At 39.5% G+C, this 27167-nt stretch overlaps 3 protein-coding genes across 4 annotated transcripts; all 3 read left to right on the top strand.

The window, feature by feature from the left end:
- Nucleotides 1–6067: 6067 nt before the first annotated feature.
- LOC139917902 (uncharacterized) lies at nt 6068–15842 on the top strand. Its single transcript, XM_078287072.1, has 8 exons — nt 6068–6431; nt 7203–7247; nt 7563–7610; nt 8852–9105; nt 13353–13635; nt 13890–14099; nt 14930–14977; nt 15565–15842. Exons 1-8 carry the CDS (start codon nt 6182–6184, stop codon nt 15825–15827), a joined length of 1401 nt encoding a protein of 466 aa, XP_078143198.1. The 5' UTR covers nt 6068–6181; the 3' UTR covers nt 15828–15842.
- Nucleotides 15843–16941: 1099 nt separating this feature from the next.
- On the top strand, nt 16942–22968 carry LOC144541953 (apoptosis-associated speck-like protein containing a CARD). Its single transcript, XM_078287389.1, has 5 exons — nt 16942–16971; nt 18411–18693; nt 19493–19540; nt 21257–21304; nt 22380–22968. Exons 2-5 carry the CDS (start codon nt 18417–18419, stop codon nt 22634–22636), a joined length of 630 nt encoding a protein of 209 aa, XP_078143515.1. The 5' UTR covers nt 16942–16971; nt 18411–18416; the 3' UTR covers nt 22637–22968.
- Nucleotides 22969–23608: 640 nt separating this feature from the next.
- dnajc28 (DnaJ (Hsp40) homolog, subfamily C, member 28) lies at nt 23609–26759 on the top strand. 2 transcript variants are annotated; one of them, XM_071907095.2, is made up of 3 exons: nt 23609–23826; nt 24297–25440; nt 26003–26759. In XM_071907095.2, the coding sequence occupies exons 2-3, from the start codon at nt 24324–24326 to the stop codon at nt 26029–26031; spliced, it is 1146 nt and encodes a 381-aa protein (XP_071763196.1). In that variant the 5' UTR covers nt 23609–23826; nt 24297–24323; the 3' UTR covers nt 26032–26759. The 2 variants fall into 2 exon arrangements, with proteins under 2 accessions (XP_071763196.1, XP_071763195.1); XM_071907094.2 differs by lacking the exon at nt 26003–26759 and having other exon boundaries at nt 24297–25891.
- Nucleotides 26760–27167: the final 408 nt, after the last annotated feature.

Consider the following 27167-nt stretch of genomic DNA (forward strand, 5'->3'; position numbering starts at 1 on the left):
GAACTGAATCGTGTAGCGGCTCAGAACGAGCATGATGTTACCAGGGTCACCGCCCTCAGAGACGACGCGGGCCTTAGCTTCAGCCTCCACCTCTTCTGGCTTCTTGACCATCACACGACGTCCTCCAGCTTGTTGCCGCCGGCTGGCCACCTCGGTTACCAGCTCCCCCTTTGGGTTCCTACAGAAAATAGGGTTCCCCATCTAGGAAAAGGCACAGAAATTAAAATAAATAGAAAACATCAATGTAATGTATAATTTATAATGGACAGCAACATGTTAAAGAGAAGAGTATTTGCATTTGTATACTGTGTGCAGTTGAACTTACATCTTCACAGGCTTTGGTTCGTGAATCTGTAGAGAAGGAGAATGGAATAGTGAAAGACCAATATAAGGTTGTTCATCTTATGTGAAGAATTGTAGCTATTGACAGTGGGCAATATGCACTGTGAAACCCAACCAATGTCCACACTGCTCACGTCCAACATTGCATTTTTCTAGATTGTTGACCATTACTTTTACATTTTATTTTGGTATGATCATTCCATAAATGCCTTTCCATAAAAGCATTTATCATCTACATTTCTACTACATCAATTACATTTTCATTCTGTGTGAAATAATCCTCCATACTCCTGTACTAACCATGGCCAATTTTCCCTTAGGCCTACAGCATGTACTGTCTGGGTACCTGCCACTGAGAAATGCTCCCGCCCTCTTTCAAAACGAAAGTACAGCATTGCATCTTTCTAGATTGTTGACCATTAAATAAAAGTTAAAATACAGATAAAAAAAAGATTGTCCTTTTTTCCACGATAGCAGAATCATATTTGTCCTCCCTGTTTAAGGTGCCACTACCCCTCCACCGCCCTGCTGCGTTGACTGATGGAAGGGCCATGCCTCCTCATTAAAAATTAAATGGAAATAAAAATTGGAAAAAGCCAAATGGAAATGAGAGGCAGCAAAGTGAAAAGGAAAATGGTCATTTAACTTTAATAATTTCCTTTTCTATCTCAATTTTCTATTTTCACTTTGCATTTTCAAATTGTCAATTTGGCTTTTTATTTTAAATTTCCTTTATCTATTCCTTTACATTTTATTTTGGTATGATAATTATTCCATAAATGATTTCAAGAATTTAAAGCATTTATCATTTACTTTTTCATTCTGTGTGAAATAATCCTCCATACTCCTGTTGTGCTATTTGAAATGGGCAAACCATCCAGTTCATTTTGATGGCCAACTTTCCCTTCCAATTCAGGCATGTCGCTTATAGCTGACACTGCATAAACGCTCCCGCCATCTCTCAAAACGAAACTAGAAGAAGCGGGCTAATGTTTCGCTTTTGTACCATACACTGGGCTTTTTGAACTGGAATCCATTCTCTTTTTCAGTTCACTACAGCCCATTATCGCAAATTGATACTTGATACGGATTCAGTGCATTCGTTTCCATTCCTCTGCTGGGTTAAACTCACCGAGTCTGTCTGCCTCCTCGTTGCAGTCAATCTCTCTCAGTATCTCCAGACACACTTTAAGGGCTCCGGCCTCGGTGAAGGTTGAGACCAAAACGTCTGTGATGTCGAAGATACCTTTGTTCTCCACGGCGCTGCATCTGACCCGCGGCTCTTCCCTGCGGTCCAGCAGCTGGGAGCGGAACTTCTTCAGCTGGTTCTCCCTCAGGTCCTCCAGCATGTCTATTAGAGCACTTTTGATAGTTTTGCGGGGCATTTCTCATCAATCTCTCATCAATCTCTGAGGAGGAAATTGCCGTCTTGTTTGCCAACAATCTTTATTGTCGAGGCCACCTGACCGCGGAAGAAGAGGTGAGACGCGCCCACCAGCGCCTATTTACAGGGTTGGATTCGATAATAGGCTACCACAGATTTTGGATTAGGCGCCTGTTGAAGGAAGAAAACGTGTGCTGTTCCCATAAGATGTTCATGCGGACGTTTACAACCTATTAGCATATGTCGTGGGGACACGTGGGCGTGTTTTTGTAGAGCATGCGCTCTAGGATGTGTCACTTTACCACATCTGTGCCTCTTTTTTGGGGACAACACACATTGGTGTTGCTTTTAATTTCACATTGTTGAAAGGTAACACAAATGTTTTTTTTTTTTTTTTTTTGTATTAGGTCACACAAATGTGCATATTTGTGCGTTGTCCCAAAGAAGACACGGGTGTTAAAAATGACGTGCTTTTTCAATTGTGGTACGGCAGCAACGTCAGAACAGCGAAGCATGGGTCACAGTAGGTAACGGATGTTTGGATCACAACTTGTATTTGGAAGATGCATGAGTACCTTTTTGTGGTTTAATAATAATAATAATGATAATGTAAGCTATTTTTATTGAGTTGCCTTCTAGCTAAAGGCTTTGAGGGAGTTCCCTTTGGGAGGCAGTTACGCAGTAGATCTGGGGCTTTTATTTTTTTATATTTATTTATTTTTTGTATATATTTTGCTCTTTAACTTCTCTAACTAACGTTACTACGGTGAAGAGATATGTGAAGTCCCCACGCACGACACGGTACGGACAACATGTGCTAACTAACTGTACAAAGCTAGGCTAAGCCGGTGCTAGCAGTCGCTAGCTAGTTAGCTGAAACTCCCGCAACTGCCTCGCCTGTCTTACACAATATGTTTATCTTACGATGGGCGTCCAAGCAGGAATTATCCCACTGCTGCCACCAATGTAGCAGAGCGTTATTGCACCTGTACTTCTGCAGATTATAAAATAAAAAGACTCCATCATGAGAACAGACTGTCAACACTTTATTTCTTCCCCGCGAGTCAATCACTCTTCACACACGCTCCACTTCCGTTCTTACCCTTCAAAATAAAAGCCCCAGATCTACTGCGTAACTGCCTCCCAAAGGGAACTCCCTCAAAGCCTTTAGCTAGAAGGCAACTCAATAAAAATAGCTTACAATAATAATATAAAAAAAAAAGTTCGCTATCGGATGCCAGGCCTGTTGGCTGTTCTTGTGTTAATGGAAGGTGACCAGTAGGCCTACATAGGATATTTATTGAGTTCTGTAGCCTTCAAAGAGATCATTGGCTGTCAAAGCCTTGGCTGATTTCGTTAACTACATTTTGTAAGAGTGGGTATCACTTTTTTCAAATGATGGACTATTTTGGAATAAAACTCTTCAAGTATTATACCCATAAATGTATTGCTCCTCGACCTCAGGTAAATAGCAGTGTTTTGCAGACAACGGCATTAGTTTGGGGTATTTTAAGCACGATAAATTAGTGATTTTAGTAACAGTTGGCGCCATGCATGTTTCCATTTGATGTGTTTCTAGGCACCAATTTGTAAATAATATTTATATGTTCCCGATGTAGAAGTTGTGCATTTGTTTGTAGATTATTTTTATCCAAAACTCCTGTAGAATACAATGCAATACAATACAATACAACGTTATTTATCCTACATGGGGCAATTTAATTGACGCTTTTCAAAGTACAAACAGTCGTTCAAAACAACATATCACATAATAAAAGCTACAACGAGAATAACTAAAACTGACTTATTCTTAGCTAACCTGCTAAAATGATAATAGTTTACAGTTGTCTCGCACTGTTTATTTAAAATGTGTAGTCTATTGCTTCCGGCACAGAGGTGTTTTTCCTTCGATTTGACCTGCACTGAGGTTCCAGAAAGCGGCTGTATGGCACGAGGCTGAATTCACTGAGCCTGAGCATTTCTCAGGACCTGCTGACAGTAAAACTGACTGTCAGCACATGCTGACAAGGCCAGAGCGCTTATTTCTGTTCTTACAAAAGAAAAAGATAACATAGGCTACTCTCATTACAACACTGTAAAAAATTAAGACCTTTTGCAGATTATAAACTGGATTATTTTCAGTCCCTCACTGTGAAAGTTTTAGCCTGTGTGATGATTGTTTCATGTAAATAAACGGGACATAAATGAAGATACGTGTGAAGAGTGTGATTCCATATAAGTAACATTTGACTGTAGGCATATTCGTTTTATTTTCCAGGTAAATATTGTCTTCCATATGGAAAATTGCTCCACACTAAATCCTATAGGGATTTAGTGTGATCGTGCTCAATAGTGACCTTATCGTATTTTATGGTTTTCTTTTTATCTCCTAGGCCTAGGGTATAGGCTTTTCTGTAGCCTAGTATAATTTTTGACCTATGGTAGTTGCATGATATATTAAAGTTTTAGATTACAGATTAGACTATTAGATTAGACTAAACATAGCTACGAGACAAAATGAATGAATGATGAAAGGTTTTGAAGAAATTTAAATGATTCCCGTGGAGAAACTGGGCCGGTGCAGCACCAACTATTGATAGTGTGGAAAAATATTGTATAAATACTAGAGCTCAATTCTTATAAATGAATTATTTGGGACCATGTTTCCATTTAATGTCTCGGCCTACCGTCACTCATGAAATCAACCATTCTCCTATGAATGCTTTTAATGTAATATTTGTCTACTGTCTTTATTTCAATTTATTAGGTTTATTACAGGATTATTACTCATTATAAGAGCTAGTAATGAGGTAACAGGTCTTCACAGTGGAGTTTGGACTCTGTATGCTCACAGGTTGCAGACTGCTGCCTATACTTCCGTATCTTATGCTGCCTTCAAGTGCTGCTCGTAAGCTTCTCTTCCGAAGTCGTAAATAAAAGTTGATGTTTTATGTATCAAGACAAGAGACATACAACAATAGCTATTAGTTACATAGACTGCCAAACAATAGCACATGATTCTAAAATGTAACACTTTCACCTTCAGCTGTTCACACAGCTTGCACGCGCTCCGCCGTAGTTTAATACATCCATGGTCTGAACGACACAACTCGGGTATCAAAGAAAATTGACGCTCTCCTGCAGTCGGATTTACCACTTTGTTGGCTCGTTCATGGGGGCGATGATCATAATTACGATATTTCCAAAAGTATGTGAAGGCAGCATGGGCTGCACATGCCTAGTACACAGCCTATGTTGTTTTCCTTCTTTTCTATCAGATATCAAGCAATAGGAGGCTAGATATGTTTCAAAGTCTTCTTGTGTACATAAACGGGGGAAATCTTTGTGATTTCGTGAAAATTGGCAAATGCAGACATCAAAAAAATATGTTTGAAGGCCATTTCATTAGTAGGCTATTGAATAAACTGCCGAGGATTAGACTTCTCTCTTTGTTTTCTGTTTAATATTAGCAATTATAAAACACATGTTAAATTTTTCACAACATACAAAGTTCAATTATATTATTACCCTTTTCAGGAGTTATTCTTCACATCGCATCAACTGAACATTTGGGCTAATGCAATGCCCTTAAGTGAAATCAACAATATAAATAATACATCTTAAAATAATAACAAATAAAAAATATATATCATGCAAAATTGATATAATGCGCTTGGAAGTTTTTAACTTGCTATCGTGTGTCTTGTGCTTTGTTCTGCTTCGTTGTGTTTGTCTTACATCATCCTGTTCTACGATTGATTGTTGATCAGTTAGATCTAGTTAGGCTATTTCTCTGTAAAGTCCTCTGAGGGCTATATGAACTTGAACGCATTGGAAAATGTTTGAAAATGTGTCCAATCTAAACCTATACGCCTATTCATCAGCCTATTACCGCAATATTCTGCTCCTCAAACATTTTTTGTTTCCTGCTTTCTGTTCAAAATATTAAACCAACCTAATATTATCACCATCTATGCCTGTCTCTCTGTCGGAGCTCTGCCGCACTCTGGCGCCAGATGTGCGGCTCTCTGCCCGCTTCCCTCCCCTCTTCATTCTCTTTTATGCGGGTGATTTTCAGCTCCAAATCCAGCTGTTCTCTCTCGCGTGTGTGTGTGTAGGCAGCGGAGGGAGAGGGCGGAAGGAGAAATAGTTCCTATGTATTTGCTACCACATTTAATTTTCTTTTCATTTTTCACCATCAGATAGGCTACACATTCAATTCATAAAAATGTTAAAATTATCGGTTAAAGAAAACACAATATTTTTATGTGGATCATTCTCAAAAGGAAAGGTCAGTAACGACACTTACGTATCGATCCGCCCATCCTGTAGCCTACCTGGTAAACAGACGCTGCTGGGCGCGTCTCACCTCTTCCACGGTTAGGTAGCCTTGAGAATAAGACTGTTGGTATACAGGACGGCAATTTAGGCTTACTGCTGAGAGATTGATGAGAAATGCCCAAAACTATCAAAAGTTGTATATTGGACATGCTGGAGGACCTGAGGGAGACCCAGCTGAGGAAGTTCCGCACCCAGCTGCTGGACCGCAGGGAAGAGCCGCGGGTCAGACGCAACGCCGTGGAGAACAAAGATATCTTCGACATCTCGGACGTCTTGGTCTCAACCTTCACCGAGGCCGGAGCCCTTACAGTGACTCTGGAGATACTGAGAGAGATTGACTTCAGCGAGGAGGCAGACAGACTCGGTGAGTTTTAACCCAGCAGAGGAATGGAAACGAATATTAAGCTGCAGCGCACTGAATCATTTTGCATATCAAATAGCGATAATGAGCTGTAATGAACCGAAAAGAGAATGGATTTCAGTTGAAAAAGTTCAAGTTTAGTTCAAGCTAGAAACAGTGTAGACCTAGATAAAGTAGTTAAACATTAGCCCGCGTCTTTTTTTTTACTTTCGTTTTTGAGCATACGGGGAACTGCATTCACGTCCATTCCTGTGTGCATGGTAATAAGAAAAACTTTATTTTTGGGCAGTGGGCCTATAGCACGTTTATAAAAACCAAAGTTTACAAAGGTTCTCAGTTACGACAGGGTAAAAGACATAAACAGGCGAGTCTCTCTCTCTCTCTCTCTCTCGCGCTCTCTCTCTCTCTCTCTCTCTCTCTCTCTCTCTCTCTCTCTCTCTCTCTCTCTCTCTCTCTCTCTCTCTCTCTCTCTCTGTGTGTGTGTGTGTGTGTTCCTGTAGGCTACTTCTGTATTGTGAGAACCAATTCGATTTTAAACCGTCAGAGTGAGGATATCTTGGCCGGTCCTCGCTTCTTCAACAGGCTGTTTTAGTGTTTGGATTTGAATTTGGATTTGGGTTTGGGTTTAGGTTTAAGGTTAGAATTAGGATTAGGTTAAAGTTATAGGTATGCATATATAGGCATAGATGGTCCTCATGAAGATAGAAGTAGGCAGTCCATCATCAAATTATTTCAATGCTATTCAACATTGTTTCTCTGTCTGTATTTCTGCAGCCAAAGCGACAAGTGGATTATCTTCTACAGCTGGTTCCAGCACCGGTGAGTGGATTTCTGTTTTCTGAACATTGGACACTGCAGATAAACTGTTGTAGCAGTTGCGGTGTTTCTGAATTTCAAGTTATTTATAATCGACCTCTCCTGCCTGGAAATTATGTTTTTCCTGGGCTGAACATACAGACCCGTCATAAAACTGAGCCTGGTATTGTGGTGTGTCCCTGTATCTATTTTTCTGATCAGTCGAGGGAACTGACATTGTGATTACTGTCGCTACATGAGGGAAACAGAAGTATGTAAGCACAGTCTAAGAAATATACATTTATCATGCAATTTTCATTTTCATTTAATGTCTTGCAGCCTCAGGATCCTCGGCTGGAGCGTCTGGTGGAGGAACCATGTCGGGAGGTAGGTGAAGTAATAGGAAGTGATTCTGCAGTAATGACAGAAAACAGAAATGAATTCCATGAAATTCCTTGAAATTCCACTTCTAAGAGAGACTGTCTTGCTAAATATGAATCAAATAAAGGACAGTTAAACAAATCAAATACATTCAATCATAATGCATGTATTCCAATTACATGTTATGCATCAAATACCAGCTGAAAGGTTCCTTTAACATTTTATGATATTCAGTATTGATAATATATAACACTATGTGTAATCTCAGATATGTGGTAAGAAAAAAAAAACAACAACTTCCAATTCTGTTTCCTGTAGGTTTTTTCAAATTACAATTCCAATTCCTAAGTTGAATTATATTTGATGTTCATTCATGTTGAGTTCATTCATGAATTGATCCCCAACTCTGCTGCCTGTGGCCCTGCTGTCCTCACTGTGGATCAGTCACTGGGTTCAAATTGTCTACAGCAAGAAGAAAGTAAACCCAGAATCCCACACCGGGAATAAACAAAACTGGCTTATTTTCTCATTTACCAGGTAGTTTATGTTGTGAATGAGCTTAACTCGTTCAAGGGTTACAGAAGTTATTATGACCGATGAAAGTAATGGAATTGAATTTGAATTGAAATTTTTTATTGACAATATAAAAAATATATGACATATATACATAAATAATATATGCACAGCCTCACCAGGAGGCATCATATCTTTGTACAATATTTGTCAAAAGGATAAAATACAATAAAGCCCAAGAGCTTATTTCCATTGTGGTCCTTTGGGTGTAGGTGTGTATAGAATATCAAATTTAAACAGAATGATAAAAATAGAGATTTGTGGGCTTTACTATATGCCAACTGGGTGACACAAAGTCTCATAATTGTGAAATACAGGCTTTACTCTAGAATTGTCAGATGTAGATATATGAAGAGTTTCATTCCAAAATTGAAAAAACTGACACCTACTCTTTCAAAATGATTGCTGGCATCAAAGAAAATCAGTTGATGTGTCACTATTCCTGTTACATGACTGTTACACGAGTCTTCTTAAGACTTAGAAAATCTGAGGAGTGAATTATCTGTGTTTTTGAAGTATTGACTGATGAATTTCAGACAGCAGTTGGATATATAAAATGGATATATAGCGTTTTGCAATGAAACCCTTCATATTGTAATTCTTCAAAATAGCTAGACGCAAGCGGATTACAGCCTGATATTAACTCAGTCATTTTTCACTCCCTTTCTCCTCAGGGAAGCACTTTGTGGATAAACATCGGGAAGAGCTGATCAACAGAGTGAGCATGGTCTCACCAATCTTGGATAAGCTCCTGGCCGAGGATGTTATCAGCCCAGAATGTTACGATAATATCAGATCTAAATCTACCACTCAGGAACAGATGAGGGAACTCTATAAGTCACTGAAGGCCAGTGGAGATAGAGGCAAAGATATCCTCTATGATATCCTTGCGAAACAGAAGTATCTTATGGAAGACCTCAATAAAAATCACTAGGAATTGTCATGGTTAAATTCATTTTTTAGACCAAACATATAGGCCTAGACAAGGGCTACTTGAGCCAAATATTTTTTATACATTCATGGAACAATTTTATATGATCAGGGAAATATTCATGTTTGTACTATATCTTTATTTGTGCTTCAATTTCTAAAAAATGCTGTTTGACCCATGGCTTTATTTCATTCAATGTTAATATAAAAGCAGTTAAAGCTGTCATACTTTAGATAAATTAGTTAAAATGTGTATGGAGTACAGTGTCATCGCCGCCATCATCTATGAGGCTCCCTGAATTACTTTGGAATAAATATGAGGAGATTTTCTATCAGGTTTGAAAGAGGAAGCAGCCCATGTTCAGAGAATCAGAGTAGAAATTAATTAAGAATCCCACCTGCATTTGAGCTTTTTTCTTCAGTGAATGACACTAATGAAATAGATGTCTGTGTTTTTGTTTTTATGAATTTATGCAAATGGGGCATTACAAATGAAAAATGAGGGGGGGGGGGGGGGGGGGGGGGGGATCTGATTATCCTGCTTCCATCTGTACCTCAACATGTAAAACAGAGTCGTGGTTTCTGATTTATGCCAAATTACCCCAATTTATATTTTGTCAGCCATAATAAACTGTCTTAATCTCCTTCCGTGGTTCTTATTATTTGAGTATGTGAATAAACTGTCCTAAAAACAATACATGAAGCAATTCTACTGATGTAATACAGTTTACAAATCACATGTGCTCATACTTCCCTCCAGGTTTTGAAACAAGCTACAACGCTTCAAAGTGTTGTAGCTACAAGAAAGCCTCATCATGTTGATCTTGTTCAGCCAGTTTGTGCTTCTTTACCCATCAAAAGATGTTTGCCAGTTACCTAGAAATGGATTGCATTGAATATTTCCTTCAGTTAACAGTTTAATCAATTTTCAATAGATTCTACTGTATCGTGTATGTGTCACTTTACTGACCTCTGCTGGGCATTGAGCGAAATGCAGCTGGAGCAGCTGAGGAGGGAGAGGAGACGCATCATTTCAACCCATAGGAAAGATCTTTTCTTTATCTCTGGAGAAATCTGCAATCTCCGGGCGCTCAAAATTGAAGATGTCGGGTATATTAAACTTTAGTATCCTGTTCTTTCGTCCAGTATCTCCCTCTTTTACCGGAGGACTTCTGACACCATGTCAAATGATGACCGACCAAGTTCACTTACTCAGATATATTTATATATTATCTGAGCTTGCACAGATCTCGACTGACGTACACTCGCACACTGCATGCAGTGTGATTCAACAGGGAAGCTCTGATTGGTCAATAACAATGTCAATCAATATACTTTTATTCAATACCTTGACGTGATAAATGCCCCTTTTCTCTGAGTCATGTTGCCCTCGATGTGAGTGTTTAAACAACTTTAAGTTTACCTTGGAATTATGTATAGCCTATCCATTGTAATATCTACAATACGATGGAATGAGCTCTATCCTCTATTCCCAGGGGACCGTTGGCTTTTCAGGCAGGAAAGGTTGATTATAAATAGCGTAACGTGAAATTCAAAAACCCAACAGAAATCCACTCACTGGCGCTGGAACCAGATGTCGAAGATCCTCCACTGAGACTTCTTTTATGTAGGCTACATCCTGGTCTTTTCCATCTCGGTCTTTAAGGCTAGACAATAAAAGTTTGCTCCTCTCCTCTCCTATGAGCAAGGAGCGGAGCCAGGCGTTTTGCCCAGAAAATCAGAGCACGATATGCAAATGCTTCTCATCACCTAATACATTATGGGGATACTCTAGACAACTATTGCCCCGATTTTAGCCAGGATTCACAACCGGGCCGAGTCTGTCCTGGTCTGCACTTGGGGCAGTCGGCGTGGCCAGTTGGCACAGAAAATCTTTAAATGTGTGAGGGGAACAGACTCTAATCTCTTGCCTCCCGACGTGATTCGGAGCCACTACGATTATATCAAACATGTTTGATTTTTACAAGCGGAATCTGGCCGCAGTCGGACAGTGTGTACTCGATCGTCAACAACTCAAATGCGAATGGATCCCGTCAATAGCCAATGAAAAACTATGAAGCTATGCCATAACAAGCCAATACGGTGTTTAGCCCACACCAAGGAGCAATCAACTAGTTAATTCTTCATACAATAAATTTATAGATAGGCCTACCAATCTTTCTGGTACCAAGGCACACAGGAAAAAAATACAGGGAAGACTCAATTACTGATTCCACAAAACCTTCGCTGCCAGATGCCGATTTTAGACCGGTAAGTAAGGTTTTATAATTATTACTTATTAGCCTACTTTTCCGGTTGGTCCGGTTTTGCAACATAATCATCTGGCACCGTAGCAACATCGCCTACAAACATTCTCAGCTCCCACTTCATAGCTTTGGCTCCATTATGTAGCAACAGGTATTTGATTCACATTTGCTGCTCACCTCCAGCTCCCTCTGCAGTCTGTGCAGTCCATACTGACTTCCACACCTTTATGTAGGCTAAATGCGTTTTGGGTCTGTGCATTTTTTGGTCATTCTATTTTCCTCCCTCTCTGCTTCTCTCTCTCCTTTCCGCTTTCCAGGTCTTGATGGTGCTGAAAGACGCACAGCTCTATATTCAGGTTGCAATCCCAAAATGGGCTTTTTCAATTTTTGTTATTTTATTTTCTGTTTTACAAAGGAGAAAAGGAAAATCAAGTCCTTTGTAAATGTTGTATCTGCCGTTTCTCACCAGGAAATTGACAATGCCTTGTATATTTCGGTTTTCCATTTTTGGATTTTGAAATGAAAATTAAATCATCATTCGTTTTCCATTTTTTATTTTCTGTTTCTGAAATGAAAATAGAATGACCATGCAGATGGTCTTTATTCCATGCAGATGGTGGCGCAACAACAACAGCAAGCTCTAGTACGCTACAAATAAAAATGTATAATGTGAATTTATATCTATGCTGTATCCCCGTGTTTGCTTTGCTACCGGCATCTCGTAGCGTACCGCGAGAGCTCGTGTTTTCATGTGAGTTTGGTGCGTTCAGTTTGGTTCAGTTGCAGTGACAAGTCGAGTAGTGTGTGATCCCTCATCTGGCGTAGTCGTTAAGTGTGTGATCCCCAGTTTTTCAGTCGTCATAAAAAAATCTGCAGAAACCAGTCAGTGTATACGCCCAGTCTTTTCATAATCTGATGGGATTTTAAAAGTTGTGTGGTGTAGCCCCAGCCTAAAGTGAGATATACAGATTTGCTGCAGCGAGGAGGCAGAGAGACTCGGTGAGTTTAACCCAGCAGAGGAATGGAAACGAATATTAAGCTGCAGCGCACTGAATCATTAAAGCCTGTTTGCATATAAATTAGCGATAATCAGATCTAATGAACTAAAAAAAAGAAACAGTGTAGATACAGTAGTTAAACATTAGCCCGCTTCTTTTTACTTTCGTTTTTGAGCACACGGAAATAACTCTTCCTGCCTGCGACATTCCTGTGTGAATGGTAATAAGAATAACTTCATTAGTGGCCTATAGCACGTTGGAAAAACCAAAGTTTACAAATTGGATTGTATTGGGTCTGGGTTCCAGTTAAAAGAGCTCAAGGTATAAGTTTAGAATCAGGAACATTAGTCCGCTTCTTCTACTTCTACTAAGTTAATTTCACTATTATCCTACCTCGAAATGACCTTTTGTCCGGGGTTAAACTTAAAGACCTGTGTCATTAAATTGAGCCTGTGATTGCTATCCCTGTGTACCATTTTTATTTACTTATTTTTTCTGATCAATATAGGGAACGTTTTGTTTACTATGGGTAGGAAAACAGACATTAAAAGGATAGTTCGGTTTTTGGGGAATTTGGCTGTTTTTCCTACTTAACGAGTGTGACATTTTGGAGGCTTTCTTAACTTAAAGACCCCATGTTTACCCCATCTTTACTTCCTTGATTTGATATATTTGAGGATGTTGGGGCGGGACATAACGCAGTGAGGGATCATTCAAAAGTCTAAACCAATGGAATGGGAGAGAAAGGCAGTTTTACTTGATGGGAAGAGCGGGATTGTTCAAAATTCTGTGATGGTTTTATTGGTTGGAATTTATTAATTTACTCCTGCAGTGTGCGATCAAAAAACATTTACCAATTACCTTGTGTAATCTGTCTGATGAGGTAATCCCACATATCTAAAACACTGGCCTTGATGAAATGCAATGAGATGAATTGCATAATTGTCTTTCGAGTTGAAAATGTCCTCTGATTTTACCAGGGAGCAATGGCAACATCTAAGGAGCTTCTCTTGGAAACACTGGAACATTTGGGAGATGAGGAGCTTAAGCGTTTCAAGTGGTTCCTGCATCAGGCTGACATCCTGCAAGGCTTCCCACCCATCCCTAGGAGCCGGCTGGAGAGGGCAGACAGGCTGGACACAGTGGATCAGATGGTGCAGATCTATAGCCAACACACTCCGGAGGTGACCATGAAGGTTTTAATGAAGATGAACAGGAATGATCTAGTGCAGCTTTTGCCAAACATCAGTTCAGGGCCCAAAGGTAAATCATGGGAAGATAAAAAATATGTGAAAAACTTAGAACTGACACATAATTCAGTAATCTTAATGTGTAATTTATTGGTTAAATGCTGGTAGTTTCTGGTGATCATGAGTAATTATTACCATTATAACAGTACTACATTAATGTAGTAATTTGTGCACTCATTGAATAATTACTATGTAATACTTTGGAAACATTGACTTACTGGTCCTTTCCTTCTCTCTTTAATGGAACTTCCATATTCTTGAGGACAGATGAGGTTGTGACAGTACTGTTCAGTAAGGCTGACATCCTGGAACCAGTCGTCCCTAAGAGCCGGCTGGAGACGGCAGACAGGCAGGACACAGTGGATCTGACCGCGCACATCTATAGCGAACACTCTCCGCATGTGAACATGAAGGTTTTAATCAAGATCAGCAGGAATGATCTGCAGCTTTTGTCAAACACCAGTTCAGGACCCAAAGGTAAATCATCTGAAGATAAAAAATATGTGAAAAACTTAGAACTGACATATAATTCAGTGACATCCGCCTCATAAATGTAGTTATAATACAACACTTTGTATCAACAATTTATATAAAGTGTGAGCTGTATCATTTTGACTTGTACTCTGTTGTTATTCTGTGTCTAGATAATAGATGTGTGAGGAGAGACAGGCAGGTTTTTGTGAAACTCTTTGTGAGACACTTCAGTAGGTCTGGCCACACGAGGGATTGAACTCAGGCCGTCCAGTTGGGGGATGAACATCCTAACCATCAGCCAACTGGCCACCAAAATATTACACAAATTCAGACACTTTTCACCAGCCAAAATGATTTCTTAGCGCCATCACAATACTTTACAGAACAGGATGGATTGGTTGAAAACAATTATACCATGAATTTGAGAAATGCAATTGTCATTGCACTGGACCTTTAAGACAGGAGTCATATACAGTATATACTGTATATTATACTGTATGTATATGTATATATATATATATATATATATATATATATATATATATATATATATATATATATATTCAAATTGTCTACAGCAAGCTGGCTAATTTTCGTATTGACCACATAGTTTGACATGGTGGAAAGATATTTTGAATGAGGTTAACTCATTTGAGGGTTACAAAACTCATAGTGACAGATAGAATATATCAAACGGTGAGCAGTTTTACATTTGAGAGACATGAGAGAGTAGTAAGATGTTGGTGATCTCTGGATAAGATCATTTATGACCAGTAGAGTCTAAGAACTATATATTTATTATACAATTCTAATTTTCATTTAATGTCTTGCAGCCTCAGGATCCTCAGCTGCAGCATCTGGTGTAGGAACCACAGTGGGAGGTAGGTGAAGTAATAGAACGTGAACCTGTGGTCCTGCTGTGGATCGATCACTGGGTTCAAATTGGCTACAGCAAGTAAAGCCAGAATCTACAGAAGCTACAGCGGGAATTTTCTCATTGACCACATAGTTTGACATGGCAGAAAGATATTTTGAATGAGTTTAACTCATTTGAGGGCTACAAAATTCATAGTAAGCAATACAACATCAAAATTATAAAAACAAAATTCCAACTGGAGGATACAAAGTCTCATAATTGTGAAATACAGGCCTTACTGTAGAAATGTCATATATATATATGAAGAGTTTAATTCCAAAATGAGATATCCACCATTTGAAACATTTGACACCTACATTTTTAAAATGATTGCTGGCATCAAACAAAATCAGTTTATCCTGTTACATGACATGTATATGTTATATCACTGTTATTAATCCAATTAATTAATTGGGTGATGATTGATGAATTTCAGACAGTAAAATTTTGGAGATTGAAAACAATCCCTGAAAAGTAACATAGCCTGATACAAGCTGATTACAGCCTGATATGAACTCAAATCAGTCACTTTTTCACTCCCTTTCTCCTCAGAGAAGCACTTTGTGGATAAACACCGGAGTGCGCTAATCCAGAGAGTGAACAAGGTCGCACTAATCTTGGATGAGCTCCTCGACAACGATGTTATCGACCAAGAATGTTACGATAACATCATGTCTAAACCTACCACTCAGGATAAGATGAGGGAACTCTATAAATCACTGAAGGCCTGTGGAGATAGAGGCAAAGATATCTTCTACGATATCCTTAAGCAACAGGAGAAATTTCTTATGGCCGACCTCAAGAAAAATGAATAACTGTCATTACTGTAACTGTGGTTAAATTCATTTTTTAGCCAAACATAGGCTACCTGAACCGAATATGAACCGAGGAGATTTTCTATCAGGTTTGAAAGAGGAAGCAGCCCATGTTCATCAGAGAATCAGAGCAGAAATTAATTAAGAATCCCACCTGCATTTGTCTTTGGATGTCTGTTTTTATTCTCATGAATTTATGCAGATTGCCCATTACAAATGAAATAAAATGAAATGGTATAAAAACATTTTTTTAAAAAGACTGCTTCCATCTGCATCTTTACACATATTTTTGAGTTGTGTTTTTTGATTTATGCCAAATTACCTCAAAATTTTTCAAAGTGTGCTAATTACGTTTTTTTTTATCAGTGTCTTTTTGGCTTATTGTGATAATTTTACTTTTGGAGGATCTGTTCCAAAACCAGCAGAAAAGCCTTAACTCTCTTTCAAATGTTTTCTATTTTGTCAGCCATAATAAAGTAGTCTTAATCTTCTTCTGTGGTTCTTATTCATTGAGTAAGTGATTAAACTGCCCTATAGAAACAATACACACAGCCATTCTACTAATGTAATACATTTTACAAATCAGAACATGTGCTCATCCTTCCCTCCAGGTTTTGAAGACAAACACACATCAAATCAAAACCCATCCAGACAGACTGTGAATAGTCTTGTATGGCTACATAGACAAAACTAGGCTACATAAAGTAAACTTTTAGCACAGTTTCCATTTGCAAAGATTAGATAATGTAAGGATGACTGCTGCCTGTGGTGAATACAATCTGCATTATTCAGAAATCACACAGAAACAGCAGGTAAATGACATGGTCTTTAAGCAAATACTCAGGATGTGATGCTTTACAGCCAACAAAGTGTTGTAGCTACTGCATCTAAGAAAGGCCCATCGGGTTCATCTTCCATCAAAAGATGTTTGCCAGATACCTAGAAGAGGATTACAATCTCTGCTGGGCGTTGAGCGAAATGCAGCTGTTTGCTCCTGTCACTCCTTTCCTTTGAGCAAGGGGCGGAGCCAGGCGTTTTCGCCAGCAAATCAGAGTAGGGATATGCAAATATTTCTCCTCATCATTAAACTGTCTCTAGAGTGTAGAGATACAAATTTGCTGCAGCGAGGAGGCAGAGAGACTCGGTGAGTTTAAGTTGAGTTGTCAGCCCTTGGTCTTTTGGTTGTGGAAGAAGAAAGGAAGAGGCGGAGGCGAAAAATAAGGAGAAACCGCACTAAATGGGTGAAATCATGAATAACGTTACTCCAGCGACAGGCTCAAGGGGCTTTCCCGAACCTGTGTCGAGAGCTGGAGATAAATGAAACCTCCGATTTTAAAAATTTCGCTCGGCTCTTTCCTGTTCAGTTCCACATGTTGAAGGAATTTATCAGTCCAATCATCCAGAGGCAAAACACGAACTATCAATCAGAGTGATCTCTCTCACCGACGGCTCCGACGCCGATTCAACACGCTCAATCGGCCGAAAAGACGCCGACAGGGTCCGACTAGTGCCGACGGTGCGGGACACACCGCAAAAACTAGGGACACCGACGCTTACCGACGGCCCGACATTGGCCGACGGCCGACCGTCGGCCTGGTGTGTCAGGGCCTTAACCCGGCAGAGGAATGGAAACGAATATTAAGCTGCAGCGCACTGAATCGTTTAAGCCTGTTTGCTTATAAATTTGCGATAATCAGATCTAATGAACTAAAAAAAAGAAACAGTGTAGATACAGTAGTTAAACATTAGCCCGCTTCTTTTTACTTTCGTTTTTGAGCACACGGAAATAACTCTTCCTGCCTGCGACATTCCTGTGTGAATGGTAATAAGAATAACTTCATTAGTGGCCTATAGCACGTTGGAAAAACCAAAGTTTACAAATTGGATTGTATTGGGTCTGGGTTCCAGTTAAAAGAGCTCAAGGTATAAGTTTAGAATCAGGAACATTAGTCCGCTTCTTCTACTTCTACTAAGTTAATTTCACTATTATCCTACCTCGAAATGACCTTTTGTCCGGGGTTAAACTTAAAGACCTGTGTCATTAAATTGAGCCTGTGATTGCCTATCCCTGTGTACCATTTTTATTTACTTATTTTTTCTGATCAATATAGGGAACGTTTTGTTTACTATGGGTAGGAAAACAGACATTAAAAAGATAGTTCGGTTTTTGGGGAATTTGGCTGTTTTTCCTACTTAACGAGTGTGACATTTTGGAGGCTTTCTTAACTTAAAGACCCCATGTTTACCCCATCTTTACTTCCTTGATTTGATATATTTGAGGATGTTGGGGCGGGACATAACGCAGTGAGGGATCATTCAAAAGTCTAAACCAATAGAATGGGAGAGAAAGGCAGTTTTACTTGATGGGAAGAGCGGGATTGTTCAAAATTCTGTGATGGTTTTATTGGTTGGAATTTATTAATTTACTCCTGCAGTGTGCGATCAAAAAACATTTACCAATTACCTTGTGTAATCTGTCTGATGAGGTAATCCCACATATCTAAAACACTGGCATTGATGAAATGCAATGAGATGAATTGCATAATTGTCTTTCGAGTTGAAAATGTCCTCTGATTTTACCAGGGAGCAATGGCAACATCTAAGGAGCTTCTCTTGGAAACACTGGAACATTTGGGAGATGAGGAGCTTAAGCGTTTCAAGTGGTTCCTGCTTCAGGCTGACATCCTGGAAGGCTTCCCACCCATCCCTAGGAGCCGGCTGGAGAGGGCAGACAGGCTGGACACAGTGGATCAGATGGTGCAGATCTATAACCAACACACTCCGGAGGTGACCATGAAGGTTTTAATGAAGATCAACAGGAATGATCTAGTGCAGGCATTGCGAAACACCAGTTCAGCACCCAGAGGTAAGTCATGGAAAGATAAAAATATGTGAAAAAACATAGAACTGGCACATTATTCAGAGACACCCATCTCATAAATGTAGTTATAATACAACACTTTGTATCAACAATTTATATAAAGTGTGAGCTGTATCATTTTGACTTGTACTCTGTTGTTATTCTGTGTCTAGATAATAGATGTGTGAGGAGAGACAGGCAGCTTTTTGTGAAACTCTTTGTGAGACACTTCAGTAGGTCTGGCCACACGAGGGATTGAACTCAGGCCGTCCAGTTGGGGGATGAACATCCTAACCACCAGCCAACTGGCCACCAAAATATTACACAAATTCAGACACTTTTCACCAGCCAAAATGATTTCTTAGCGCCATCACAATACTTTACAGAACAGGATGGATTGGTTGAAAACAATTATACCATGAATTTGAGAAATGCAATTGTCATTGCACTGGACCTTTAAGACAGGAGTCATATACAGTATATACTGTATATTATACTGTATGTATATGTATATACATATATATATATATATATATATATATTCAAATTGTCTACAGCAAGCTGGCTAAATTGACCACATAGTTTGACATGGTGGAAAGATATTTTGAATGAGGTTAACTCATTTGAGGGTTACAAAACTCATAGTGACAGATAGAATATATCAAACGGTGAACAGTTTTACATTTGAGAGACATGAGAGAGTAGTAAGATGTTGGTGATCTCTGGATAAGATCATTTATGACCAGTAGAGTCTAAGAACTATATATTTATTATACAATTCTAATTTTCATTTAATGTCTTGCAGCCTCAGGATCGTCAGCTGCAGCATCTGGTGTAGGAACCACAGTGGGAGGTAGGTGAAGTAATAGAACGTGAACCTGTGGTCCTGCTGTGGATCGATCACTGGGTTCAAATTGGCTACAGCAAGTAAAGCCAGAATCTACAGAAGCTACAGCGGGAATTTTCTCATTGACCACATAGTTTGACATGGCAGAAAGATATTTTGAATGAGTTTAACTCATTTGAGGGCTACAAAATTCATAGTAAGCAATACAACATCAAAATTATAAAAACAAAATTCCAACTGGAGGATACAAAGTCTCATAATTGTGAAATACAGGCCTTACTGTAGAAATGTCATATATATATATGAAGAGTTTAATTCCAAAATGAGATATCCACCATTTGAAAAATTTGACACCTACATTTTTAAAATGATTGCTGGCATCAAACAAAATCAGTTTATCCTGTATATTACACAAATTCAGACACTTTTCACCAGCCAAAATGATTTCTTAGCGCCATCACAATACTTTCCAGAATAGGACGGATTGGTTGACAACAAGCTGGTGACCTGAAAAAGTGCTCAGTACTTTACCAGCCACAGCCGAGATTAACCAGCATTTCACTGGTGGTAAGGAGATGTGACAAAGAAGGGGTCAAGCAGCAGCACAACGGCGGGCATTTTCAGGAGTCAACAAATTGATGGGACTAGTGGATTGCTCTGATGTGGGAGATCAGACGTGACTAAGTAATGCTAGCATTTGAGGGATCAAGTGTCGGTGTCGGTGAGATTTTCAACTTAGATATCAGTTTTTTTCTGTCAGCCTAATTCAATTGGTTGTTTTTAGCATGCAAGCTGACATATTGTTTACTAGTAACCCGGTTGCTCTGGCTGAAAAGAAAGTATAGCTGGAGTCCAAAATCTCTTGTGTCTTGTGACTAAGACACATGAAATATGAAAAAACATTAAAATCTATCTCATGATTAAGACAGAGTTAAAAATATATATATCACATGATAGATATGGTAGTCAGTGATAAACTGCTGATACAAGCAGTGTCAGGCGTCCCATTAGCGTTTTGTTTGAGATCAATAGTGAGTTTAAAAATGATTACTTGGAAACTAGGGATTAACGTAGGTATAGGGTAATGTCGGCGATTTAGGAAGACAGTTGGAAATGTGTCTGCCTATCATATACAGTAAGTAGTTGTTATGTTAAATGCTGACTACCTGAGAACATCATGTCAAAATATCAGTTAAAACATGTTTACAATAAAAAAAAGTAAGTGTACACTGCCTGTGGTCCTGCTGTTGTCCTCACTGTGGATCAATCACTGGGTTCAAATTGTCTACAGCAAGTAAAGCCAGAATCTATAGAAACTTCAGCAGGAATAAGTAAAACTGGCAAATTTTCTCATTGACCACATAGTTTGACATGGTGGAAAGACACTTTGAATGAGCTTAACTCATTTGAGGGTTTCAAAACTCATAGTGACTGATACAGAGATTCAAGGCCTTTATAAAATGCCAACTGGAGGATACAAAGTCTCATAATTGTAAAATACAGGCTTTCCTCTAGAATTGTCAGATGTATAGAGTGTCATTCCAAAATGAGACATCCACATTTTGAAAAATTGACACTTCAAAATGATTTCTGGCATCAAAGTAAATCTGTTTATGGGTCACTATGTTGGTGATCTCTGGATAAGATCATGTATGACCAGTAGAGTCTAAGAACAATGTAATATTTATTATACAATTCTAATTTTCATTTAATGTCTTGTAGCCTCAGGATCCTCAGCTGCAGCATCTGCTGTAGGAACCACAGTGGGAGGTAGGTGAAGTAATAGGACATGATTCTGCAATAATAATAATAATAATAATAATAATAATAATATAGTAATAATAATACTTTATTTATATAGCACTTTTCAAAACAATGTTACAAAGTGCTTCACACAAATCAAAACAAAAGGTGATAAAAGCAAAATGAAGATAAAACGTAAAACCATAATCACACCATGTTCATCAGATAAAATGTCAGATAAATGTCAAAATAAGTTAAAACATGTTTACACTATAAAGTAAGTGTACACTGCCTGTGGTCCTGCTGTTGTCCTCACTCATAGTGACCAATAGAATATATCAAAACAGAGATTCAAGGCCTTTATAAAATGCTAACTGGAGGATACAAAGTCTCATAATTGTGAAATACAGGCTTTCCTCTAGAATTGTCAGATGCATAATTGTGAAATACATTGTGATGTCACATGCATTTCCTACCAGTATGGTGCTTTACCATACACACAGCTCATTGGCTGTGGCTGTCATTTGATTATAATCACCTGTTACTTTATTACAATCACCTGTTATTTTCCTTTCACAATGACCATTTGGTGATATAACAGAATACTATGAATATATGAAGAGTTTCATTCCAAAATGAAATATCCACCATTTCAAAATGATTGCTGGCATCAAAGTAAATGAGTTTCTGGGTCACTATTCCTGTTACATGACTGTTACATGAGTCATCTTAATTGCTTAGAAAATCTAGTCTAACTAGATCTAACTGATCAACCAACCAGCCATAGAACAGAATGATATAAGGCAAATATCAGGAAAAGCACAAACAGCCTACCTATTCCACCTAGCCTAACCTACCCGGCTCCACCAGCCTTAAAATCTGACGATTGAATTATCTGTGATTTTGAAATATTGATTGATGAATTTCAGACAGTAACATTTTGGAGATAGAAAATAAGCAGACATAAACATATCTTTTTTAAATGAAACCCTTCATGTTGTAATCCTTCAGAAGCAAAGTAGCCTGATACAAGCTGATTTTAGCCTGATGCTCACTCAAATCAATCAGCTAATGAGTCATTTTTCATTCCCTTTCTCCTCAGGGAAGCACTTTGTGGATAAATACCAGGATGAGCTGATCCAGAAAGTGAGCATGGTCGAACCAATCTTGGATAAGCTCCTGACCAAGAACGTTATCAAGCAAGAAGGCTGCGATAATGTCACATCTAAATCTACCACTCAGAAGCAGATGAGGGAACTTTATAAGTTACTGAAAACCAAGAAAGGCAAAGATATCTTCTATGATATCCTTGAGCAAGAGGAGAATCTTCTTATGGATGAGCTCAAGGAAAATGAGTAACTGTCATTTTTTAGACTAAACATAGACAACTTGAGCTCAATTTCTTTTATTCACAGAACAATTTTATATGATCAGGGAAATATTCATGTTTGTACTCTATCTTTATTTTTATTTCAATTTCTGCAAATTGCTGTTTGACCCTTGGCTTTATTTCATTCAATGTTAATGTAAATTAGTGTAATTAGAGTGCAATGTCATTACTGCCATCATCTATGGGGCAGGAATTAATTAAGAATCCCACCTGCATTTGACTTTGGATGTCTGTTTTTATTCTCATTAATTTATGCAAATGGCCATTACAAATGAAAAATAAAAAACAGATTTATTTTTGAGTCGTGGTTTTTGATTTATGCCAGATTACCCAAAAACAAGTGTGCTGATAAAGTATTTTTATCAGTGTTTTTTAGTCTTATTGTGTTAATTTTGCTTTTGGAGCGTCTGTTTCACAACCAGCTTGCAAGACCTCTCATTCAAAATATTCTCTATTTTGTCAGCCATAATAAACTGTCCCTCTTCTCTTCTTCTGTGGTTCTTATTCTTGAGTTGATTAAACTGTCCTAAAAACATGAAGCCATTCTATTAATGTAATACAGTTTACAAATCACAACATGTACTCATCCTTCCCTCCGGGTTTTGAAAACAAACACAAATCAAATCCAAATCCATCCAGACAGGCTGTGAATAGTCTTGTATGGCTACTAGGCAAAACTACATAAAGTAAACCTTGAGCACAGTTTCCATTTACAAATAACTCAATGTAAGGATGACTGCTGCCTGTTTCTGAATACAATCTGCATTATTCAGAAATCACACAAAAACAGCAGTATGTCTTCACTGAGATCATGTTATGGTTTACATGGCTTTTAAGTGAATATTCAGAGGTTGTGATAGCTGTCTAACAAAGTGCTGTACTGTATCTGTAAGCAAGCCCCATCACGTTGATCTTGTTCAACCAGTTTGTGCTTCTTTAATATACACAATCCTTTTGATTCAGTTCTCTTCGATCAAAAAGCTGAAATTAATGTGCAGCTGGAACTACATTACCCAACATCCGTTGCGAGCTAGCAAGCTATTTAACAACAACAAACGTGCCCCTTTTCGAAGTATGGATGACCTATTTTTATGTGAAATTGTAGGTCATAAAGAGTGAATGCTGTCAGTGCCAAGACTGACAAGTGTGCGCTAAACAGGTTTGTGCTCTACATTCAGTTTTACGTGTTTTATGAATTGCTACGAAGGGTAATTTGGCCAGTTAGAGATGAGATTCAGTTAGTGAGCCGATTTAGCCGCAAATGACCTAGCAACGAATCTGCAAACTCTAGCAACTGCCTAATTCAAATGTAACCTTCATTTTTCACATGTCCTATTACCTATTGTTGCTTTATGGATACTGGTGGACCCAAATGTTATCACGCCTGAACGTTAACGTTAGTGTTTTACAGTTAGCTTGCTAGCTAGCTCGCTAGGTGTCCTTTCAATTGATTGACAGTTATGTTTCTGACCTATAACGTTAGTGTGTCAGTTGTTGCCCCAGCTATACGCCAAGCCTGCCATGAGACTATCTGACATTGTCTTTTCACAGTGAAAAATTCAGTCCTCCACTTTTAATGAATCAGATTTCACTTCCTCTGCTGAACTTGAATATGACTCTGCTCCACAGGAGTGTGCTTCTGCACAGCTGGCAGATATGAGTTGCACCTTACATCTGTTGGTTGCCCGCAGTGACTTCTGCCATGGCCGCTGTCTACTGCTGTTGTGTCGACAGTCCCTGCTGCTCCGGGCGTTCAGCTCCAGGCCCCAGATCAGCCGCAGCCTGCGAGAGAGCTACAGACTGCTGCAGCTGCCAGGCGAGGGGGGCAGCAGCCCTGCGCAGGTGAAAGAGGCCTACCTGCGCCTGGCCAAGCTCTACCATCCTGATTCTGGGGCTGCGACTGCAGATGCAGTCCTGTTTGCTCGGGTTGAAGAGGCCTACCGTGCCGTCCTGGCACATCAGAGCCAGACCAAGAAACGTGATGGAGTGAAGGAAGCGGAGGATGAGGAGTCAAAAGGCATGGCACCTCAACATAGACACTACCTCAGCTATGAGGGTGTAGGCTCAGGCACACCCAGCCAGCGTGAACGTCAGTACCGGCAGTTTCGTGTAGACCGGGCAGCCGAGCAGGTTTTGGACTACCGGCAGAGGGAGCATGAGAGAGCAGCTGCCGCGGAGGGAGCGCTGGTGGAAAGGGACATGCGTCAGCGCAGCCGGAAGATTAAGATCACCCAGGCTGTGGATAGGCTGGTGGAGGACCTGATCCAAGAGTCCATGGCCCGCGGAGACTTCAGGAACCTAAGCGGAGCTGGAAAGCCCCTCAGCAAGTTTGAGCACAATCCATACGCTGATCCTATGACCCACAACCTCAACCGCATCCTCATAGACAATGGCTACCAGCCACCCTGGATCGTCACCCAGCGTGACATCCGAGAGACAACCGCTACGTTCCGCAGTCGGCTGCTGGAGGGGAGGGCCAGGCTGGGTGACCCCATGACCCCCAAAGAGCACAGCCAGTGGGAGCAGCTGTGTGGATCTGTAGGGGAGGAGCTGGTGAAACTTAACAAGATGGTGGACAATTTCAACCTCATTGTACCAATGCTCAACATGCAAATGGTTCACTTCAGTTTGGCCCGGGAGATTGACCGTGCTGAGAAAGCAGCCCACCAGCACAGACAGGACCAAGAGAAGGAGAGAGAGAAAGAGAGAGAGAGGAGGAAGGAGGAGAAAAAAAGAACCAATGCAGCACCGAGGCTTAAAGACACTAAGCAAGGTCTGATGTCTTGGATGCAGAATTTACTCAGATGAAAACACCAAAGCTCTGGAATCTAAGTGAATAGAAAAGTCATTTCAAATCAATGTTTTGTTTATTTTTCCACTACAACAAATCATTATAATCCATGGAACATTATGTCACACAGACTTACAAACCTGTGCTTGGTTGGTACTAATGCATTCAATCTGAATCTAAGTCACTGGCACTGGAGCCACTGAACACAGTTAACCAATTTTACTGTATGCTAATGCAGTGTTATTTCCCAGATCCACAGGATTTTGATCAAGTTACAATAAGGATAATGGTGGATTTATTTTAACTCTTGCGTTTTGTGAATGTAGAAGTTCCCTTGACTTTAAGGATGATGAACTGAATCTGTTGTTAGCACAGGTTACAACACAGGGAAGTTGTAAATTGTTTCTGTGAAATTACAGGTCTGAAAATTAAACATTTGACTGCTAATTATAATAATTCAAAATGTTGTGTTACATTAAGATCATTATGATTTTTGAAGCTGGAAAATCTTCAAATGACCGATCCTCTCATCCTATCCTGGTAGCTGCTCCAGTGTTGCAGGGTTGCAGATGATGATTGGCTCCTTGCCTCTGGCTCCGTTAGCTGCAGCGGCCCCATGCAGCGCCTGAGCGACGGCCCTGGACGGGATTATCGCCTTGGTCCAGTCATGGGCAATGTACTGGTGATAGGGATCATGGGAGTTCTCCAGCTTCTTGGAGCGAATGTAGCTGAGCATGATGCCGAATGTGAAGAAACTGAACATGCCCACCACCAGAAGAATATACATAATGCCCTGAGACTGAGCATGAACCGTGGGTCCGGACATGTGGTGCACAGCCTGCTGGGTAGTGTAGTTTTGAGGTATCGGTGGAGCCAGCACACTTGTTCCATTCAGGTAGTGCTGCAGAAAGGAGAGCAGGAGAGACTGCAGCTCTGTGGTGTTGATGTGTAACATGGCTGACCTCTGCTGGGCGCTGAGCGAAATGCAGCTGGGCCAACTGGAGAGGGAGAGGAGGAGGTTGTATGAAACACCAATTCAACACATAGAAATCTGTTGCTTAACATCACCCTTTCTTTATCTCTGGACAAATAAAGCATATCTCAATAGTGTATAAATTTAGGATCATTGATTTTTTTCCTCCCAAATCCCCCCTTTGGAGCAATAAAGAGATGCACATGAGAATATACTGTACATCTGTATTGTAAGAAGTGCTTGAGACAAATAAGAAAAGCATGATATCTCACTTGTACATTCCCAGATTGCTGATAGATTTCTGAGATGTTTCTCCTTACTTACCCAGTAGAGAATGAGTGCATATTAAGACATGTGAGAAACCAAATGAAAGAGCTAGGTGAGAAGCATGGTATACCAGAGTGACATAATCCAAGGCTTGTTTCTCAGGAGCAGAATTTCAGAAGTATGGGAAAATGGTCAAACTCTCACACTGATTTTAAATAAAAGTAATCTATGTCTAAGTAAATGAGAGGAAGAGGAAATCTTTTTTAGGATATTGCTTTCTTCAGGGCACTTGAAATCATAAAATGATTGTGTGTTACATGACATTTTCTGTCTGCCTTCACATGTAACAAACACTGGAAACATATTCCTTCCTTGAATATGTATTCTTCGCTTCTTTAATTTCAAACACCAGCTGGAATACTTTATACAGTCTGGTTTTTAGTTTGGCTGACTTTTGAGAATTAGAAAG

This window comes from Centroberyx gerrardi, chromosome 12, assembly GCF_048128805.1.
Source record: "Centroberyx gerrardi isolate f3 chromosome 12, fCenGer3.hap1.cur.20231027, whole genome shotgun sequence".
NCBI lineage: Eukaryota > Metazoa > Chordata > Actinopteri > Beryciformes > Berycidae > Centroberyx > Centroberyx gerrardi.

Bases quoted from the DNA above. Each gene is read 5' to 3' on its own strand.
- LOC144541953 (XM_078287389.1), top strand. From the start codon at position 18,417: ATGGCAACATCTAAGGAGCTTCTCTTGGAAACACTGGAACATTTGGGA. The intron at 18,694-19,492 runs GTAAGTCATGGA...AATGTCTTGCAG, and splicing joins CACCAGTTCAGCACCCAGAG to CCTCAGGATCGTCAGCTGCA. The intron at 21,305-22,379 runs GTAGGTGAAGTA...CTTTCTCCTCAG, and splicing joins TGTAGGAACCACAGTGGGAG to GGAAGCACTTTGTGGATAAA.
- dnajc28 (XM_071907094.2), top strand. From the start codon at position 24,324: ATGAGTTGCACCTTACATCTGTTGGTTGCCCGCAGTGACTTCTGCCAT.
- LOC139917902 (XM_078287072.1), top strand. From the start codon at position 6,182: ATGCCCAAAACTATCAAAAGTTGTATATTGGACATGCTGGAGGACCTG. The intron at 7,248-7,562 runs GTGAGTGGATTT...AATGTCTTGCAG, and splicing joins TACAGCTGGTTCCAGCACCG to CCTCAGGATCCTCGGCTGGA. The intron at 9,106-13,352 runs CACTAGGAATTG...TGATTTTACCAG, and splicing joins TGGAAGACCTCAATAAAAAT to GGAGCAATGGCAACATCTAA.